Source organism: Lactuca saligna, chromosome 4 (assembly GCF_052625555.1).
Source record: "Lactuca saligna cultivar CGN05327 chromosome 4, ASM5262555v1, whole genome shotgun sequence".
Lineage (NCBI taxonomy): Eukaryota > Viridiplantae > Streptophyta > Magnoliopsida > Asterales > Asteraceae > Lactuca > Lactuca saligna.
The window spans coordinates 136,638,671-136,659,531 of record NC_136420.1 but is presented as its reverse complement, the minus strand read 5'-3'; the positions used below and the strand labels follow the sequence as shown (position 1 = coordinate 136,659,531).

The following is a 20,861-nucleotide window of genomic DNA, read 5'->3' as shown; positions in this document are numbered from 1 at the left end:
TGCTACTTGTATATTAAATGAAATGTCATGTCATTATACGAAATAAACACGGAAAAAGGAAGGAAATTAAAACTCACAAACCCATTAAATCTTTCGAGTTATTACTTCAGTTATACGTGTTGTGTTTGTTTGATGAATGATAATTATTCGTATCACTATAATTTATATCTCCACAATTTTGGATAACTCCATAAAACCATAATTGACTACAACAAACAAAATCATCCAAATAATAAAGATTACTTTTAGCAAAAGTATTCTCATGATCTCTAAATATTTCTGAAAAGTCAAATTCAAAATCTAATGGAGGTCGGAACCTGGTGTGAAAATGGAAAGATTAGGCCAACCATTCCCTCCGTCGCAACCGCTCGACTCCCCTCTTCCGCCTCCACTTCCGCTCTGATTATGATCATTATTCATACTCAAATAGTCCCTCCGGAATAACTCCGCCACCGGAGTTCCAACCAATCTATCCTCCCGAGCTTCATCACCCAAATTCGGTCTCAACCCATCTACAAAACCCCCAAATTGCGCCCCATGATTCGATCTCAACATCGAGTTGAAACTTGCACCGTTTATTTTACCTTGGTTATTACCAAACCCAAAAATCGGTAAGGGTTCCGGCTTAAACTGAGCTGGCGGAGGCGGTGGCGGTGGCTGCGGCGGTGGAGTCGTTACAGGCGAATCAGGAGACGAAGAATTAACAGGACGTTTACTGGAATTTGAAGATCGTTTATTGGTTTTACGAGTACCACCACCGATTGGGATGTTACGGAGAGTTCCGCCTTTGGTCCAATAACGTCGACAGTTCTTACAGTAATGGCGAGGCTGCGAGAGATTGTAGTTGTTGTAATAGCAGAATTTGGTGTTGCTGGATTCGCATCTAGGGCAATCAAGATGTTCGTGCTCCGGAAACTGAGGGTTCATAGTCATCGGCAACGAGTAGGTCGATGGATCCTGATGCATTTTTGGGTCAAAATCGAAGCATATGTTGTTGATGAAATTGGGAAATTGGATTTGCGAGAGAAGAGAACAATGGAAGATATTTTATTGGGGCGCTTTTAGATAACGTAGATGAATTTATCTGGTTGGATTAAAGATGGCGATGGGTGTCCGCGTGAAAATGACGACCACCACCAGTCTCCTCTCCCTCATCATGAGCTTCATCACATGACTCACTCAAAGTCAAACATTCCGGCTTTATACCAATGGGATGCGTCGGCTACTATGAATTTTTTCAAGAGAAGTTAAGCCTTTGGTATAACCGTTTATATATTTTGTTGAGTAATAAGGTATATAATTAAATAACAATATGTAACATACTTCACAATCCTATTAAAATGGGGTAGGAATGGGAGTAATATTTATGTCAATGCATCATATAGATGTTGTCCGACATGTGTGAGAATGAGGGTTTGGAAACAAAGAAAACGAGTAAACGGTAAAGTCAAAATGAACAGTAAAATATATACGCGAGTAAAAATCTTAGGACTAACATAAGGATTTGAGAGTAGGTACGGGTAGAGGTGGCAAAATTGACACGACACGAAACCCGACACGAACCCAATACGAAATAAACGGGTTTGGGTAAGATATTTCAACCCGTTTAAATAAACGGGTTGACACGACACGACACGAAAATTAAATGGGTAAGGTTAGGGTTGAGAATTTCAACTCGAATATGACTCGAAAATGACCCATTTATTTATATGCAAGTTTTTTGAATTATTTAAATAAATTAGAAAGATATAAAACCAAAAGCATAAGCAAAAGAAAACCTTCGAATTGAATTGTTTTATAATGTTGAAATAACTTAGCCGTCTAGATCAAGATTTCATTTCAGTTTCTCCATTCTCTCCCAAACTACCCAGTCTCTTTCACCACTCTCACATCCTCATGACCTTGTCATCCGCCTCCCTAAATCTCACTCTTTTAATTTTGTCATCTAAACTTGCTATGGTTTCATCTATTCTGCCTCAAAACAATTAGTTTTTCATTTCCGCTACCAAACTCCTACTCTTTCAACATGCTCAACCTTTTAACCTCACAGACACGACATATTTCAAGATATAGCCCTAACCCGAAACCCGACACGAACTCGATACGAAAGTAAACGGGTTGACACGACACGACACGTTAATTAAATGGGTCGGGTTAGGGTCAAGCACTTTCAACCCGTTTAGTGTTTCGACACGACACGAACCCGACACGACACGACACGATTGCCACCTCTAGGTACGGGTAGGGGTGCTAAATCGGACAATTGTGTCATATATATATATATATATATATATATATATATATATATATATATATATATATATATATATATATTCTAACATGACATTAGACAACAAAATTTCATGTAACATGAACTAGAGGTGTTCAAAAATATTCGCATCCTAACATACGATCCGAAAAATCTGAAAATCTGATCCAAAAATACCCGAAAAATCGGATATCTGAAATTCGGATATCCGATTTTTCGGATTCGGATATGGATATTAAAATGTGAAATTTTCGGATATTTCGGATATCCGAAATCCGAAATATATAATTTAAAAAATTATTAAAAATAGTTTTAATGCATTTGGTTTTTTCATTTGAAATTCAAAAAGACAAATTATCAACATTTTTACTTGGTATGCAAAGTGGGGATGATATAAATGTTACATTTCTTTGTTGATTTTAATAATTTGAGTTTGATTTCTCAAAGATCTTATCTTGCATTTAACTGGACCAAATGAAGTCCTATTATACCTAACAAATGCATGAAAACCTTCTTGTTCTTGGAAGATTTATTTTAAAACTAATGAAATTCGGATATCCGGTTTAATATCCAAATCCGTATCCGAAATTCAGATATCCGAAATTTTGGATACAGATTCGGATATCAAAATTCAACTATCCGAATTTTCTAATATATCCGAAATTCGGATATCCGGTTTTGAACACCCCTAACACGAACACAATATAAATTATGTCGTGTTTTTTTTAACCAACATGAAAACAAACTAATTAAAAAAACAACCAACACGATATGACATGAAAAATAATAAAAATAAAATAAAATTATTTTATTTTTTTTAACGACAAAAACTTTAAATAAAAAACTAGCTAGATGTTGGCAAAAAAGAAATATATAGTTTAAAATTACATGATCAAAATTTTGACCCACGTAATTGTTTGGCCTTAGTATTTGTATGGCAAAACCATTTAAAAGCAAAAGCTACAATATCATCAAACATGAAAGCTTTTCTATATTGTTGTTGGAAAACCATACAGTTTCTGTAAGACCACAAAATCCAAAGAAGTGTTAAAAAACCAATTCCACGATTTTTCGTTTAAAATGGAGCGCCATCTACAAATCAATCCATTGAAACATATATGCGATGGAGCACCATCTACAAATCAACACATTGAAACATATATGCGATGTTTGAAAAGTAAGGAATATGCATTTCTATCCAAACACACATTCTTTTGCATTATTCACATTCCAGATCACAAGTGAAGAATAAATGATCGACATCTTCTAAATGGCAAGAACAAATAGGACACTGAGTTGAGTCAACGTTAATCCGTCTTTTATCTAAGTTCACTCGAGTAGGAAGATGATCAAGAACTAAACGCCATACAAAAAGTTGACCTTCATAGGAACAAACTTGTTCCACCTAGTAGGTATGTCAACATTTGGGAGAACCACACTATCAATCTACCATCGCACCGATTTGATTGTGAAATCACCCGACGGATCCAATTCATATTTCCATCTATCCAAAGAATAAGTGATGGTGACCTCCTCTAGCAAAGACATCAAAGTCTAGAGTTGAGTGCTCTCTTCACCAACCCTAAATATCACGTCTCAAAGAAAATCTCCAATTCTACATAAACAGAAGTCTTTGACAACCATATTTTGACTGTTTGTAAGAGCGAACAATCTAGGAAAATGTTTTTGAAAGGATTTGTTTCCACACCAAAAATATGTCTAAAATTGTGTATCCGCCCCATTCCCTATAACTATACTAATAGAAGATAATAAAGTAATTTTCCAGTCATGCAACTAACTGATCACACCCAAAATTCCAGTCCATACCCCCCTTCGCCCACTTCTAGCATGACTCCTATTAAATCCACCCAACAACCCATAACAAGCTTTAATGAATCTAACCCAAAGAGAGCCAGAATCGTTAAAAAATGCCACATCCACTTATATAACAAAGCAAAATTAACAGAGGACTAACTCCTACCATCTAAACCCCCATTACATATAGAGTTTAAAATAACATCCCACTTCACCCAACTCAACTTCCTTTCATATGGTTTTCACCCCAAAAGAATATAGCCCATATGGATTCAAAAGATTGAGCATCACCAACTGGAAGTCTAAACAATGACATGTAGTAAATCCCTAAAGTCCTAAGAAATAACTTAAGCAGTGTAAGACAACCCCCTTATGGAAAGCATTTTAAGTTTCCACTTTGAAAGACATTTATGGAAATGATCCACGACCACTTTCCAGCCTTTTGATCTTGACATGATATCACCGACTGGCAACCCAAGATACACAAAAGGAATGGCTAATGCCCTACACCTAATGATAGCTGCCATAGACTGAGTATCTGCTAAGCCAATCCCCACTCCAAACGGATTAGACTTCTGAAGGTTTAATTTCAAACCAGAAGCCCATTAATAACAACGAATGATACTAATAAGATTCTTTTATGTTATCTATGTTGCATTCACTTATAAAAAGTGCATCGTATGCATTAAACAGATAGGAAATAAGCATGTTGTTCTCCCTAACCCGAACACCTCTAATAAATCCATGTAACATTGCATCCTCCATAGCTACATGAAGACCCTGCATAGATATAATAAATAAGAAAGGAGAAAACATGTCTACTTGACTCAAACCACGACTCAACTGAAACTCTGAAGTCAAACTTCCATTTAGAGATACCGAAGATCTAGCAGACTGTAGACATACTCTAATCCACCCCATCCTAACGAATCCAAATCCCATGAAACACATTACCTAATCTAAATAATCTCAACTCAAAAGAATCAAAAGCTTTTTCAAAGTCAACTTTGAAAAACATCATTTTTTATGTGTATCCAATCAACTATTTCATTCACCATCAACGAAACATCAAGGATTTGGCTACCCTTGATAAAAGCAGACTGTTCCACACTAACAACATCACCAACAACCACCACCAACCTATTAGCTAACAACTTGGCAATAATTTTATATTGCAATCCAATTAAACTAATAGGCTTAGTATCCATAACATTAGCTGAGCTATCCACCTTCGGAATAAGATTAATAGAGGAAGAATTACAACCATTAGGAATCATCCCTGTATCACCAAACTCTTATACAAAGTCGAAAAAATGTCATTTTTAACACATCCCAATACTTTTTTCAAAAAATAAAAGGAAAAACCATTCGAACATGGAGCTCGATTACTGCCATACAAACAAACTACTGACCTAACTTCAACTTCAAAAATCCGCAACTTTATCTTAGTGGGAGTTGAAACCTCTAACCCTTTAAACCTAGGACTATGATGAAGAATACGAACCCCTTCGGACAACTTAAATCTCTCAGTGTAATAGTCGAAATGTTTTTGCTTTACTACCCCATGGATCTAAACGCCACAATCCATCCACTAAAACACCACAAATCATCATCCACCTCCTTCTCTTCTTGAGTAAAATGTGAAAAAACTTTGAATTCTCTTCACTTTCCACACCCCATTTTATTCTCAACTTTTGTAACACATCTTCCATTTCACAAGCCTTAATATCACGAATTTATAAGTACATCCCACCTCTTATTAGAACAATCAATGGAGGTGATCCCTACATTAATATTGTTGTCAATAACATCCAACCTTTACCTCAAATCATTTTTCGACCTACCTTTTCCGCCCGCATAGAAGCTTTCCACCGCTTTATTCTTCCTTTAACAAATTTCAACTTATTTTGGAAAAAAACAAACTTGCTTTCTCCTTATTTTCCTTGGAAATCAATCATATCATGTAGAACAACAACATCAAAATCCTCCACACCCAACCAAGAACTAAACAAGTTGAAGGTCGTAGGTGTGACACCTTCCCCGACCGATAACGGAAATGCCGAGTGGTGACAATATTTACATTAACTACCCAAATCACAGAGCACAAAACCATAATTATCTATTAAACGAAACATATCTATCTTCGAGTTGATAGTCCTTTCTTGCCTTGACCCTTACTCTATCCTAGGAGCACATGCGATTTGGAAATGTCAATGTGATATTGGTGGGTTCACATGTTTGAGATAGATATATGATAAACTTTCTAGAATTTTTTACAATGATTAAAATCATTTTCTTAAATTCTTGGTTTCCTCTGTTTTATTATATTATCTCTTATCTTATTAGATTTTTAGGATATTCTGGTAATCATATCTTATCTTCTTTATAGGATGTTTTACCAATCCTAACTTACTATCTTTCTGAGATATTTATCGATCCTATCTTATTATATTTTAGGATATTTTTACCAATCCTAACCTACTATCTTTGTAGGATTTTCACCAATCCTATCTTATTATCTTTTAGGATATTTTAACGATCCTAATTTACTATCTTTGTAGGATTTTTACCAATCATATCTTATTATTCTTTAGGGTATTTTATTAATCCTAACGTATTTTATCTACCACTCTAAGACGTCCCTCTTGGTAGTCGGATCTCTAAGGTGGTTGTAATGTATTACCACGAGCTCCATAATCGATGTTGTATTAACCTTAGGACTTTTATCTTTTATCTTTCTTTCTTAGTGATTTCCTGTAACTATCACAATATAAACCTCTTTAATTTTATATTTGATAATAATACCTTTTAGATCTCATAATTATTTTGTGTGTGTGTGTGTGTGTATATATATATATATATTACCATACATATATATATATATATATATATATATATATATATATATATATATATATATATCCTAATTATGGTTAATTTCAAAACTTGGATGTTTGGGCAGAGTAACGATTAGGTACAATGTATATCTCTATATTTAACCAACATTACTTCTAGGTATTATGTTATCCTAGGAAATTGACCATTATAACATCTAGGTAATATCTCTTCCTAGACTATTCTCTCTCTCTCTCTCCCCCCCCCCCCCAAAAAAAAAAAAAAAAATTATATTACACAAATACTCCCTCCGTCCCAAAATTAGTGTTCACATTTGACTTTTTAAGTCTCTTTTGTTCAACATTGACCTTAAATAATTTACTTATTTTTATATAATTTTTTATGCAAGATATATGAATACAATGTTTTTTAAATGTATTTTCATTGTTATAAGTTTCATAAAAAATTATATAACACAAATAAAGTTATTTATGGTCAAAATTGATATGGGGAGATTTCAGAAGTCAAACGTGGACAATAATTTTGGAATGGAGGGGTAGTAAAATGGGATCGTGAACTCATTCTAGTAGCATAATCTGAAGCATCCATGCTACTGCACCCGAAGCTTCACACCACTGGGAGGACTTCCGAAATAGTTTGAGAGATAGAGAGGGAGAGAGTTTTGGGTGTCAAGAAACCATAAAATGATCACCTCTATTTTTAGTGCATGTGTGCGCGGCGCACTTCGCGTGCGACGTGCACTTGATTTGTGGATCCATCCGAGGTTTGTCACATGTCACACTTCTGATGGTCCACATCTCTCTAATCTCGATGAATATGGGTGCCAGACGTACGCTTTGAGCATGGCGTGTACTTGGCATGCACCTTTAAATCTTTTATAAAATTTCATATCTTCCTTATATGAATCTTGTTTCTTACCCTCTTTATATATATTTGTGTAGCTCTCTAATATTACTACAACTTTCATTAAGGTTGCGTTGCCAAATTTTAACTTTTATTTTAAACCCGTATTTTATATCTTCTTCATACGAACTCCGTTTTTAACATTTTTCCTCTTAAAGTCCTTATATCTTGGAGTACAATGATTTTCCTTTTAAAGACGTTAATCAAAACTCAACCGATTTCTTAATATCATTTGATGTTAATAGCGTTATTAACGTACTTGATTTTTTTTTAATAAAATCATAACTCCTCTAATCGGAGTCAGATTTTTACAACACTTATATCTTTAGGATCATTTTGTTGTGTAATTTTCAAGTACACTAACCATTATTATAGTGGTGTAACTTTTTGGACACTCATTTTTGACCCTATTATTATTATCTAACTTATCATATTTTTGCTAAAATATGAAAAGCTCTATTATCGTCATTTTTCGATGCTAATATCTAATAATGATCAATGACGAAATTTCTCAATTTTCACATGCTCCCCATATTTTCGGAAATTCGTCCTGAAATTCAGACCTTAGGGTAACTTTAGTAAGGGAGGTCGGTTTCTTAATCAAGGATTGGCCCTTTTCCTTTTTATTGGGGAAACTAAATTTCCTTTTTAGTTCATACTTCTAGTTATTCAACTTTATCATTAGAACTTAACATTTATATATTGAAATTTTATTTGATTTTATCTTTATTTTACCCCAATAGGAAACCTAAACTTTTTATCTTAATATTGGTGTGGATTTCTGGAAGGATTTCTATGTTTATTTGCCTATTGCTACTCGTATTTAAAATAGATCTTTGTGTATAACAATGATGAATACAACTTCAATGGTTTCCAATTTCCATTGTTAAACATTACGTGATTATCTATATGGGTCTTTTCCGTAAATGTCTTGTTCTAACATCTAGTATTTCCTTTTACTGGCATGGTTGATTCTTGCAAACATTTGCGATGTGCCCTGGTCTTCTGCATTTGTTACACCTAAACTCCTCACATATACCCAAATGATGCATTCCACAATTACTACACAAGGGGTGTCTTCCCAAGTATCCCCTTGGTAGAGTGGGGGATCTCTCACGAGGCTTCCTTTCCTCTCTTTCCTTCCACAAGGGTTGCCTAGATTTGCCCTTGGCGATTCTTTCCTACTTTTTCTTAAGCTCTTTGGATTTATTCTTAATCCTTCTTGAGTTCTAGGTTATTGGTTCCTTGAGACTGAAAGCTAAATATTTAGCTTCCTCATAGGTATTGGGTTGGTGTGCTTGCGCCTTGATCCTAAAATGGGGATCTAACTGTAACACCTGTTCAAAGTATTATCTAATTTAGTTAATTTCAAGGTTTTTGGTGCATGGATTGGACTCTCGTTGAGTAAGGGAATTTAATCATGGACACAGATCGGGACCAACTCGGCGAGTCGGAAGTCCTGACTCAGCGAGTTGGAGCTGTAAAGAGAAAACCCTAATTTTGGGGTTTGCCCCCTATATAAAGATCATTAAATGCCATTGTGTCCTCCCTTAGCACCTTAAGTCCCTATAGAAAGTAGTTTTTGGTTGTAAACACTAGTGAGTGAGAGTAAGAGTGTTTGTGAGTGATTTTGGGGCATTTGTGAAGGATCCTTGTGACATCCCCAAAATCACGGCCAGAAAAGACCGATTTTGTTTATGCTTTATGAAAATCAGAGTACTTCATTTTATAAAAAGGTTGCGGAATTTGTTCCCAGAAAAACACGATAAATACGTTATTAAAACATTTTCGAAGAAACGTATTTTTATTCATCTTAAAACGTTTGGGATGTCATCGTTAATACAGAAACATAAGCATAAACAGAACTTATAATTTTTTACACTAGTGATCTACATCTCTTTAAATCTCTCAGTGTAATGTCACTTCATTTCGTCACCTGTGATATACATAAACTGAGTGGGTCAGGTTGGGAAACCTGGTGAGTACATAGGGTTTTCAACCCACAATAATATAATTATTATGTTCAATCAAAGAATCAACCCAATTACCCATCCCCGTTATCTTCTTTACTCTTAAGGATTTAACCTAAGAGTCGTCTATCCTGCATTCGTTTATTCCGAAGTCCCTTACTTCCAGGGTCATAGGACTGACACTAAATCCATAGCTGCCAATGTTCATTCGTAAAGCACTAATTCCATAGCTGCTATATCTTACTCATCGGGTACTAAATCCATAGCTACCAACGCTCAACAGGTACTAAGTCCATAGCTACCAATTCCTACAGGTACTAAATCCATAGCTACCAGTGTCTAACTAATAGGTACTAAGTCCATAGCTACCAACTTCTAAGAGGTACTAAATCCATAGCTACCAACGTCTGACAGGTACTAAGTCCATAGCTACCGGTGTTTGTCCCATAGGCACTAAGTCTATAGCTGCCAATGTATACTCACATCGTCTTCTATCTCTCATCATTCATCTACCCATCTCATACCCAACATATTCGTATATATAAAATACGTATACAGTTTAAATCCTTTAAAACATGTATAAAACGTTCATCCAGTATAGACAGCAAGTATTCAGATAATATGCACACATAGCACGTAGTTTATATAAAATACTTCATATCTATGTGTAAGATGAAAGGGACTATGCACTCACAACATGTAAATTATATAATAAATACTTCATATCTATGTGTAAGATGAAAGAGACCATGCACTCACCTGAGTAGGTGGTGACTCATCACTCGGACAGCGCTTCGATACTCTCAAAACGATATTCTTTCGATAAAACCTAGTACCAGTACCACTAGGGTTTAGTCTAACGATAACCGTGACTAATTAATAGTCTAGATATTATTATTATTATATAAGCGTTAAATAACACTCAATATAACTCATAATAATAGCCCAAATAATTATTTTAAGGTCCTAATAATGTTACTATAAATAATTAGAAGCTATATTAAAACTAGCGTAGGCGTAGCTCACTTACAGCGGGTTTTTCGCAAAACCGGGCTTCGCTGGAGCAGCGTTTCCCGAGCCGAAAGGCTCTTTTCTCGGAGCCATCAGGTTCTCCGGGGCTCCCGCCTCGTGCTAGGGAGTTACCCTAGGCTTTAGGGGGTTAGGGAGGCAGAGAGAGAAAGAAGGGTTTGAAGGTGTGAGAATGAATGGAACCCGACACCTCTATTTATAGGGGTGCTGACTGGTCTACTCGCCAAGTAGGGGGGATCTACTCGCCGAGTTAGTCCATGTGGTGGCCTTCTGGTGGTGCCACGTGTCCAATTCTGGTGGTGCCACGTCACCCCCTATCGCATATCAGCCTTCAAACTTAGAAAAATCATAACTTTCACATACGAGCTCCGTTTTCAATGTTCTTTATATCCACATGTAGGTAAAATCAATATCTACAGCTTTTGTTTAGACTCCGTCAGCTAATTCTCGACCGATCTCAAATTTAACAGTAGGAGGCGTTTAGACTGTTAAATGACCGCGAAGAATTCATAACTCCTTCATACGGACTCCGTTTTCATATGTCTTTTTAGATTTGAGTTCCTATTAATGAGATCTTCAACTCTCATTTAGGTCGCGTAAGCCAAAAACCGCTCGAACTAAAATTCGAGTTTCGGGTCGTGCACTGCTAAGCCGAATCTTAGAAAAATCATAACTTCTTCATACGAAGTCAGATTTGGGCGTTATTTTTATCGATGTTCTTAGTTTAACATATTCTACGACTTTTGTTTAGATTGCTAAGGCTAAAAAGTCCTCCATCGTAAATTCACTATTTACGTTTCCCGGTGCCGTGTCGGTTTTGCCGTAAAACTTCGACGGGCCATAACTTCTTCGTTATAACTTGGATTTCGGCGTTCTTTATATGTACGGAAAGCTTGTGTCATATTCTACAAATTGGTTAAGATTATTTATTCTAAATAATCTTTTGTCGAAAAGTCATTTTCGAACCCTATTGCCTCTAAATTGACTAGCCCGGATCTGCGGGCGTTACAATTATCTCCCCTTAGGATGATTACGTCCCGGAATCATCAATGAAACAGGGCTCACATGATAACTCTATTTGTTATCTATTCATCCTAAGTCATAACTTCGACGTTTCTTTGAACGAGTATCTAACTCTTAGACTCCTTGACTACAGGCGGTGCTCGATCTTGCATACGCTCTCTATCTCACGTTAGACTCCAAATTATGACCTTTAAGTCACAATCTCGATCCTCACTGGATACGAACTTAAGATAAGTTCTTTTATTAATACAATGGACCGATGTGTCATATTCTAATGACCTCTCATCATATGTTGCAATGCTCAGACTCAGGTCTCTTAGAGTCAAATTCCAGAACAGTCTATACCTTCCTTCATGTTCTAGTCACATCTTAAAAGGTAGCATCTCTAGCAACCACCGTGATACTTCTACTGATCGCTTTGATTAATTCTTCTGGCTTAATTCGGTGCTACATAGAACTTGGTTCTTTGAACCACGTAACATACTCATCGTAGTCGGACTCAATTCGATATGACCACTAGGGTCGGAATATCAACAATCGTCTTAGTCATTACCGAAACAATGGTAACAACACACTTGAATAAATCGAAATCAATTACTAGTTTCTTGGTAACCTTGTGACTTTCCCTGATCCAAGCGTGAGTCCTGTGCTTCCGGTAGTATATGCATCTACTACCTTTCACACCTACTCATACTCGTCCCAAGTATTGTCTCGTAGTTTTCCCAAGTTATTATCACAAAACAATTTTTATCACATAAAAATGTGTCCAAACAATCACAAAATTTTCCCTAGACTCTACTAGGACTTCTTCTATGCGTATCTTCAATCATCAATTCTGCTTCAGCTTGGTGGAAATACCATACGATGGGTCAAGTTCATGAATTACGCCAATCATTCCATCATCCTGCCAATCGAAGGTGTACTTCGGACATACTGTACTCCTCTAAACGTACAACATGACATATTCTAAAGGAAAGATACCACTCTTATGATATCTTCCGATAGGTGTCATTCACTATTGTAAGTCTTTTCATTTCCTCCACTTACTCAATTCTCTATGAGTCCTTATCATGAAATTCTATTTTCCAAAGCAAGCGTTTGGTGTATCGAGACGAGAGTATAGATCGAGGAAGAATTAGACACGTATTCCTCCTTATTACTCCAAAAAGTTACATGCCAGTTCTAATATCGTAATTAAACGTTTAGAAACCTGAGCACATAAAATTTCCAGATCCGGTCAGCAACATACCATAGATCTGATCATATAATGCATATCATAAATCATTTAGCACATAAAAGCATGTTAGGAATTTTCCCTAAATAAGCTAGTGCTTGTGTCTATTCAGGTGTATTACCTAAATTTTATTAAACACACTCCTCACAATCATTGCTTAGCATTCTAAGTTTAAGTCTAGAAATAAATCCATATTCCTAGTTCGCTTAAACTAATGCTCTGATACCAACTGTGACATCCCCAAAATCACGGCCAGAAAAGACCGATTTTGTTTATGCTTTATGAAAATCAGAGCACTTCATTTTATAAAAAGGTTGCGGAATTTGTTCCCAGAAAAACACGATAAATACGTTATTAAAACATTTTCGAAGAAACATATTTTTATTCATCTTAAAACGTTTGGGATGTCATCGTTAATATAGAAACATAAGCATAAACAGAACTTACAATTTTTTACACTAGTGATCTACATCTCTTTAAATCTCTCAGTGTAATGTCACTTCATTTCGTCACCTGTGATATACATAAACTGAGTGGGTCAGGTTGGGAAACCTGGTGAGTACATAGGGTTTTCAACCCACAATAATATAATTATTATGTTCAATCAAAGAATCAACCCAATTACCCATCCCCGTTATCTTCTTTACTCTTAAGGATTTAACCTAAGAGTCGTCTATCCTGCATTCGTTTATTCCGAAGTCCCTTACTTCCAGGGTCATAGGACTGACACTAAATCCATAGCTGCCAATGTTCATTCGTAAAGCACTAATTCCATAGCTGCTATATCTTACTCATCGGGTACTAAATCCATAGCTACCAACGCTCAACAGGTACTAAGTCCATAGCTACCAATTCCTACAGGTACTAAATCCATAGCTACCAGTGTCTAACTAATAGGTACTAAGTCCATAGCTACCAACTTCTAAGAGGTACTAAATCCATAGCTACCAACGTCTGACAGGTACTAAGTCCATAGCTACCGGTGTTTGTCCCATAGGCACTAAGTCTATAGCTGCCAATGTATACTCACATCGTCTTCTATCTCTCATCATTCATCTACCCATCTCATACCCAACATATTCTTATATATAAAATATGTATACAGTTTAAATCCTTTAAAACATGTATAAAACGTTCATCCAGTATAGACAGCAAGTATTCAGATAATATGCACACATAGCACGTAGTTTACATAAAATACTTCATATCTATGTGTAAGATGAAAGGGACTATGCACTCACAACACGTAAATTATATAATAAATACTTCATATCTATGTGTAAGATGAAAGAGACCATGCACTCACCTAAGTAGGTGGTGACTCAGCACTCGGACAGCGCTTCGATACTCTCAAAACGATATTCTTTCGATAAAACCTAGTACCAGTACCACTAGGGTTTAGTCTAACGATAATTGTGACTAATTAATAGTCTAGCTATTATTATTATTATATAAGCGTTAAATAACACTCAATATAACTCATAATAATAGCCTAAATAATTATTTTAAGGTCCTAATAATGTTACTATAATTAATTAGAAGCTATATTAAAACTAGCGTAGGCGTAGCTCACTTACAGCGGGTTTTTCGCAAAACCGGGCTTCGCTGGAGCAGCGTTTCCCGAGCCAAAAGGCTCTTTTCTCGGAGCCATCAGGTTCTCCGGGGCTCCCGCCTCGTGCTAGGGAGTTACCCTAGGCTTTAGGGGGTTAGGGAGGCAGAGAGAGAGAGAGAGTTTAGAGAGAGAAAGAAGGGTTTGAAGGTGTGAGAATGAATGGAACCCGACACCTCTATTTATAGGGGTGCTGACTGGTCTACTCGCCGAGTAGGGGGGACCTACTCGCCGAGTTGGTCCATGTGGTGGCCTTCTGGTGGTGCCACGTGTCCAATTCTGGTGGTGCCACGTCACCCCCTATCGCATATCAGCCTTCAAACTTAGAAAAATCATAACTTTCGCATACGAGCTCCGTTTTCGATGTTCTTTATATCCACATGTAGGTAAAATCAATATCTACAACTTTTGTTTAGACTCCGTCAGCTAATTTTCGACCAATCTCAAATTTAACAGTAGGAGGCGTTTAGACTGTTAAATGACCGCGAAGAATTCATAACTCCTTCATACGGACTCCGTTTTCGTCTGTCTTTTTAGATTTGAGTTCCTATTAATGAGATCTTCAACTCTCATTTAGGTCGCGTAAGCCAAAAACCGCTCGAACTAAAATTCGAGTTTCGGGCCGTGCACTGCTAAGCCGAATCTTAGAAAAATCATAACTTCTTCATACGGAGTTAGATTTGGGCGTTCTTTTTATCAATGTTCTTAGTTTAAAATATTCTACGACTTTTGTTTAGATTGCTAAGGCTAAAAAGTCCTCCATCGTAAATTCACTATTTACGTTTCCCGGTGCCGTGCCGGTTTTGCCGTAAAACTTCGACGGACCATAACTTCTTCGTTATAACTCGGATTTCGGCGTTCTTTATATGTACGGAAAGCTTGTGTCATATTCTACAACTTGGTTAAGATTATTTATTCTAAATAATCTTTTGTCGAATAGTCATTTTCGAACCCTATTGCCTCTAAATTGACTAGCCCGGATCTGCGGGCGTTACAATCCTAGGGTTAGAAGAATAAGGAACAACATGAGGAGCAGTAGATCTGGAAGTTACTCTATGCTGGCCATCATCCTAAGGTAAAAAGTCGCCATCTTGATCTCTAGTTGCTTGGTTTTCTTCTTTTGGTAATAGATGGCTATTTTGATGCAAAATAGGGTCAAAACTCAGATCTAAACCTATAACAAGGACATAGTTCCAGATCTGGACCTCTTTAGGTCCCAATGACTCAAGTTGTTTCCTTTAGGCAGTTCAATCCCTTTCCATGCATTAAAACCTTGTATGAAGGCTAGTTTTGGTGTTATGTCCATGTGAGGCCTTGCATGCACGTAAAGTTTGCAACTTTACGTGACATCTACACTAGGGAAGGCTAGATCTGAAGTTTGGGATTGTAGATCCTACCGGACAAGGCCGAAAACAAGAAGGACTAAAGGAACTCGCCGAGTCCTTTAATCGACTCAACGAGTTGCCCAAGGAGTTTGTAGATAAGGAGTTTATGGCCAAAGGATTTTCGGCCAGGGTTTGTAGTTGAGAGTTTGAAGCCGTGAACATTAAGGAGCTCAACGAGTCACCCAAGTGACTCAGAGAGTTGATGAGTTAAGCAAGGAACTCGATGAGTGGCTGGTTATACTCGACGAGTCGAAGTCAACATTAAATATTGACTTTGACTATGGACCTTGACTTTGACCAGAGTTGACTTGAGAGTATTTATGGGACGGTGTTAAGTTAATCACATGATGATTTTAGGCAGTTAAGAAGGAGTAACGTGTGGGACATATTTAGCTTCATCTTACCAGTTCAGTATTCGAGAGGTGAGTCTTCTCACCATACCTATGGGTCTAAGGCACCAAGGCCGGCCCATTATGTGATTATGGTATATGTGTTAGTCATTTATATGATTTGATATGCTATGTGATTTTGTGTTATTGCATGGAAGACCCCGAGGGGAGCCCATGGCATTGGATGTAAGACCATGTGGGGTATCCCATGACATTCCTAGGTAAAGACAATGTAGGATAGCCCATGACGTTGGATGTAAGAACATGTGGGGTATCCCATGGAATTCCTAGGTTAATACCATGTGGGGTAGCCCATGACACAATGGTGTAAGACCCTGGGGGGAGCCCACGACATCCTTACAAGTTTTCGTATGCATGGCTTATGTGTTATATGTAGCTTTTATAGCTAACAAGATATGTGTATTGTGTATTGTGTGAGGTATGCTTTAGGAAACTCACTAAGCATTATATTACAGGTTGTGGATTTGTTTCAGGTACTTCTAACCCTAAGGGCAAAGACAAGGCATGATGGCGCGGCGTGCACTCTCTTCCAAGCGTTAATATGGACACTCTGATATTTGGAATAAAAGTTGTATTTGATATATGTTTTGAAAACAATTACGATTGGATTTCTTAAACTATGGAAATGTGTTTACTTATCTGAAAATGAAAATTTTCTTTGAAAAATTGGGTTGTGACAAGTTGGTATTAGAGCCTTGGTTTGAGGGATTCGGGCACACTCCTGGGTTTGTCAGGACTCAAACAAAGAAGATGGTAACATTGTTTTCAAAAATAAAATGAAAAAGTTTTTTTTAAAGAAAGGAAAAGATGAGAGTGCAACGCGCATGATCATCAGAGCCAAGTAAGTGGTTTCCCCAATGTGTTAGCCATGTTATACTGATATTTGAGCTTTGATGATCGTATGGAACTTTCTATGTGTATGCTTTTAAAATTGTATACAGTTAGGAGCTTATAGCCTCAGAATCATTGATTTGTCTTGATTTCCTGTTCCTTTTATGGTTGTGGTCCTAGGGTAGAATCTTTTATTCGAAAGTCTATTTGATCATTTTTTTTGTGTACAATTTGCATGCATAAAGGCAACCTATTATGATTGGTTTGATCGATATGAGTAGGACAAATCTTAGGATAGATTGAGATTAATGTATGCGGTAGCTGTGGATATGGTTTAGTTTTGGGAAAAACCGGAGTTATCAGGTAGAGCATTGGGGAAAGGTACAGGTAGGTGTGGAAGGTAGTATTGGGCCCGTACTACTGAAAGCACAACACTTATACCCGAACCCGTGTTAGATCTGACGAATTCAAGGAGGATCGGTGTGGGGAGATCCCTTATATGGAAATCCTGATTATCATGGTTTATGACATTACGGTTCAGCATGCTGGTGACATGATTCAGAGCAGGGGATCAGGATCGGGATTTGGATCCGGGGCAAGATCAGACGACACTACCGATGTAATTGACGAGAGGCTGCACGAGCTTATTGCAACCGAGGTTACTAGGGGCATCCTTGACGCTACCCCAGTCATCTTTGGGACGGTCAAGGAGGGTATGATGTAGATTATGTAGGAGAGACTCAGGGCATTCAGGGCGAAGATTACTACAGGTCAGGTTGGGGCCCAAACTCTCTCCTTCCGGGAATCCAAGGCGTGTGGGGCACCAAAGTTTTTCGTGGCCATGGATCTCATTGTTAGCCAATGTTGGTTGGATGATATCGAGAACGCCCAACGCATGAGTTCTTGCATGAATGCGGAAAAGGTGGGGTTTGCCTCTTGTATGTTAAGAGACAGGGCCCAAGATTGGTGGGGGGAGGTGTCGAGTCAGCGGGAGCAGTCGGTGTCGCTGAGATGACTTGGGTCGAGTTTATTGGGCGATTTGACTTGGAGTTTGCACCAGCCATTGAGGTGTAACTAATCGTGAGGGAATTTCATGACCTTCAGCAAAACACCGAGACTGTGGTGGAGATCACCGCCAAGTTTTGGGAACGAGATTTGTTGATTCTGTAGTATGCTACCGATGAGGACACGCTATCATTCCATGTTGAGGGATGATATTGGGAGTTTGTGAGCTTCACAGGGTGCAAAACCCTGAATGAGATGGTGGAGAAGGCCCGTGAACGGGAGATGTAGTTAGACTTCTGCACCAAGCGGAAGCCGGAGCAGGAACATGCAACAGTGGGTCAGGCTAAGAAGCCTAAGACTTTAGAGATTATCAGCAGGGGCCAGCAGGGATGAGGCCAGTGTGACAAGTGCAAGAGATTCCACAGTGGGGCTTGTCGAACAGCCGGGACATCAGGATGTTACTCTTGTGGTCAGCAGGGCCACTTAAGCAGGGATTGTCCCAAGAAGGGCTTGTTATGTTTCCAATGCAACCAAACTGACCATAAAAGGACGACTGTTAATGTTGCAGGGAGGGGGAGGAGCAGTGGCGACGCCTGCAACCACCACACTAAGGATCAACGATGGCCGCCCTTTTAAGGCGGAAGCTCTGGTGGTGAAGAGCCGTGCATTTCAGCTGACTACCGAGGAGGCTCGGGCAGCGCCAGATGGCATGGCTGGTATGTGTCTATTATTCTCTGTTCTTATTACATGTATGCCTTATGGGTACTTTATGCTTGTTTAGGGACCTTTTTGGTCAATGGTATGTCTGCTCATGTCTTGTTTGATTCGGGTGCTACCCGATCGTTTGTCTCACTTGCGCTTAGCAAGAAGTTCTGGGACGCACCATAAACAATGGATTCCCCGCTTGAGGTAGAGATTGCAGATGACTGCACTGAGTACTAGGAGTGTATATCAGGATTGTGTCCTGAATGTGTTGGGAAAGAGGTTTCGAGTTGACCTAGTCCTGATACCATTGCGAGGGATGAAGGTGATTGTTGGAATGTACTGGTTGGGGGCCAATGGGGCCATGATCGATTGTGAACACCAGTTAGTGAAAGTTTGGACCTAAAGTGGGGGAGAACTAGTTATACATGGCGAGAGGGCCTCACATGGTCCAACTCTATGTTCGGCTACGAGGGCTAGGAGATTTCTGCAGCAGGGTCGTACGAGATTTTTAGCTTATATCTCGGATATGAGGGTAGATACCTCAACGGATGTGGGTAGTGTGCCGGTTGTATAGGAATTTCAGGATGTTTTCCCCGAAGAGTTACCAGGAGTGCCTCCAGATAGGTAGGTGGAGTTTTGCATCAACTTGGTTCGTGGTACCGCTCCGATAGCGAATGCACCATACATGTTGGTACCACCTGATATGCAGGAGTTATCTGTGCAGTTTCAGGAGCTGCTAGACCGAGAGTTTATACTTCTGACCAGTTCCCCATGGGGATCACTGATCTTTTTCGTGAAAAAGAAGGATGGCTCACATAGGATATGCATCGATTATAGGGTGCTGAATAAACTAACGATGAAGAACCGTTATCCGTTGCCAAGGATTGATGATTTGTTTGATCAGATGCAGGGTGCATCTTTGTTTTCCAAGATTGATCTTTGGTCAAGATACCATCAGATGAGGATATACCAAAGACGACTTTCAGGACTTGGTATGGGCATTATGAGTTTGTGGTGATGCTGTTTCAGCTCACCAATGCTCCATCAACGTTCATGGATCTCATGAACAAGGTGTGTAAGCCGATACTATATCGGTCAATGATCATTTTTATTGATGATATCCTGGTCTATTCTAAGACCAGCGAGCAACATGAGCAACATTTGAAGGTGGTACTGGAGACCCTAAGGGCGGAGAAGATTTATGCAAAGTTCTCCAAGTGTGATTTTTGGCTGCGAGAAGTAAAATTTTTAGGGCATATCATCAATCATGAGGGCATTTCGGTTGATCCAGCCAAGGTTGAGGCTGTGATGGATGGGAAGTACTGAAGAATGCATCAGATATTCGTAGCTTCTTGGGTTTAGCAGGATATTATCGTAGATTTATTCAGGATTTCTCCAAGATTGTTGTGACATTGACCCGCCTAACCAAGAAGAATGTGACCTTTCGGTGGGGCACGGATCATCAGATGGATTTTGAGACCCTGAGATGGAGGTTATGCAAGGCTCCGATCCCAGTACTACCTGAGGGCTTAGACAATTTGGTGGTATACTTTGACGCATCGATTTCAGGGTTAGGTACTATACTGATGCATAGAGGGCACATGATAGCTTATGCTTCATGGCAGTTGAAGCCTCATGAGACGAATTACCCCACTCATGACCTGGAGCTAGGGGTAGTGGTGTTTGCCCTCAAGATTTGGAGGCACTATATGTATGGAGTGCAGTGCACCATTTATACCGATCGCAAGAGTTTGAGGTATTTGATGGACCAGCAGAACCTCAACATGCGACAGAGGAGGTGGTTGGATGTACTAAAG

At 38.4% G+C, this 20,861-nt stretch overlaps 1 protein-coding gene and 1 pseudogene across 1 annotated transcript; both read right to left on the bottom strand.

Annotated features, from left to right (window-relative positions):
- Nucleotides 1-300: 300 nt before the first annotated feature.
- Nucleotides 301-933, bottom strand: LOC145040180 (dof zinc finger protein DOF1.7 pseudogene; annotated as a pseudogene).
- Nucleotides 934-4,431: 3,498 nt separating this feature from the next.
- LOC145040179 (uncharacterized) lies at nt 4,432-5,796 on the bottom strand. Its single transcript, XM_078988147.1, has 4 exons — nt 5,646-5,796; nt 5,140-5,363; nt 4,808-4,864; nt 4,432-4,659 (listed from the first exon to the last, which is right to left on the bottom strand). The coding sequence occupies exons 1-4, from the start codon at nt 5,794-5,796 to the stop codon at nt 4,432-4,434; spliced, it is 660 nt and encodes a 219-aa protein (XP_078844273.1).
- Nucleotides 5,797-20,861: the final 15,065 nt, after the last annotated feature.

What these genes read in the sequence shown, in the direction of transcription:
- LOC145040179 (XM_078988147.1), bottom strand. Translation starts at nt 5,796, where the DNA reads ATGGAAGATGTGTTACAAAAGTTGAGAATAAAATGGGGTGTGGAAAGT. An exon ending in TCCTTGATGTTTCGTTGATG is followed by an intron (nt 4,865 to 5,139) that starts GTGAATGAAATA and finishes ATATCTATGCAG; the next exon opens with GGTCTTCATGTAGCTATGGA. An exon ending in GATTTATTAGAGGTGTTCGG is followed by an intron (nt 4,660 to 4,807) that starts GTTAGGGAGAAC and finishes TTAAACCTTCAG; the next exon opens with AAGTCTAATCCGTTTGGAGT.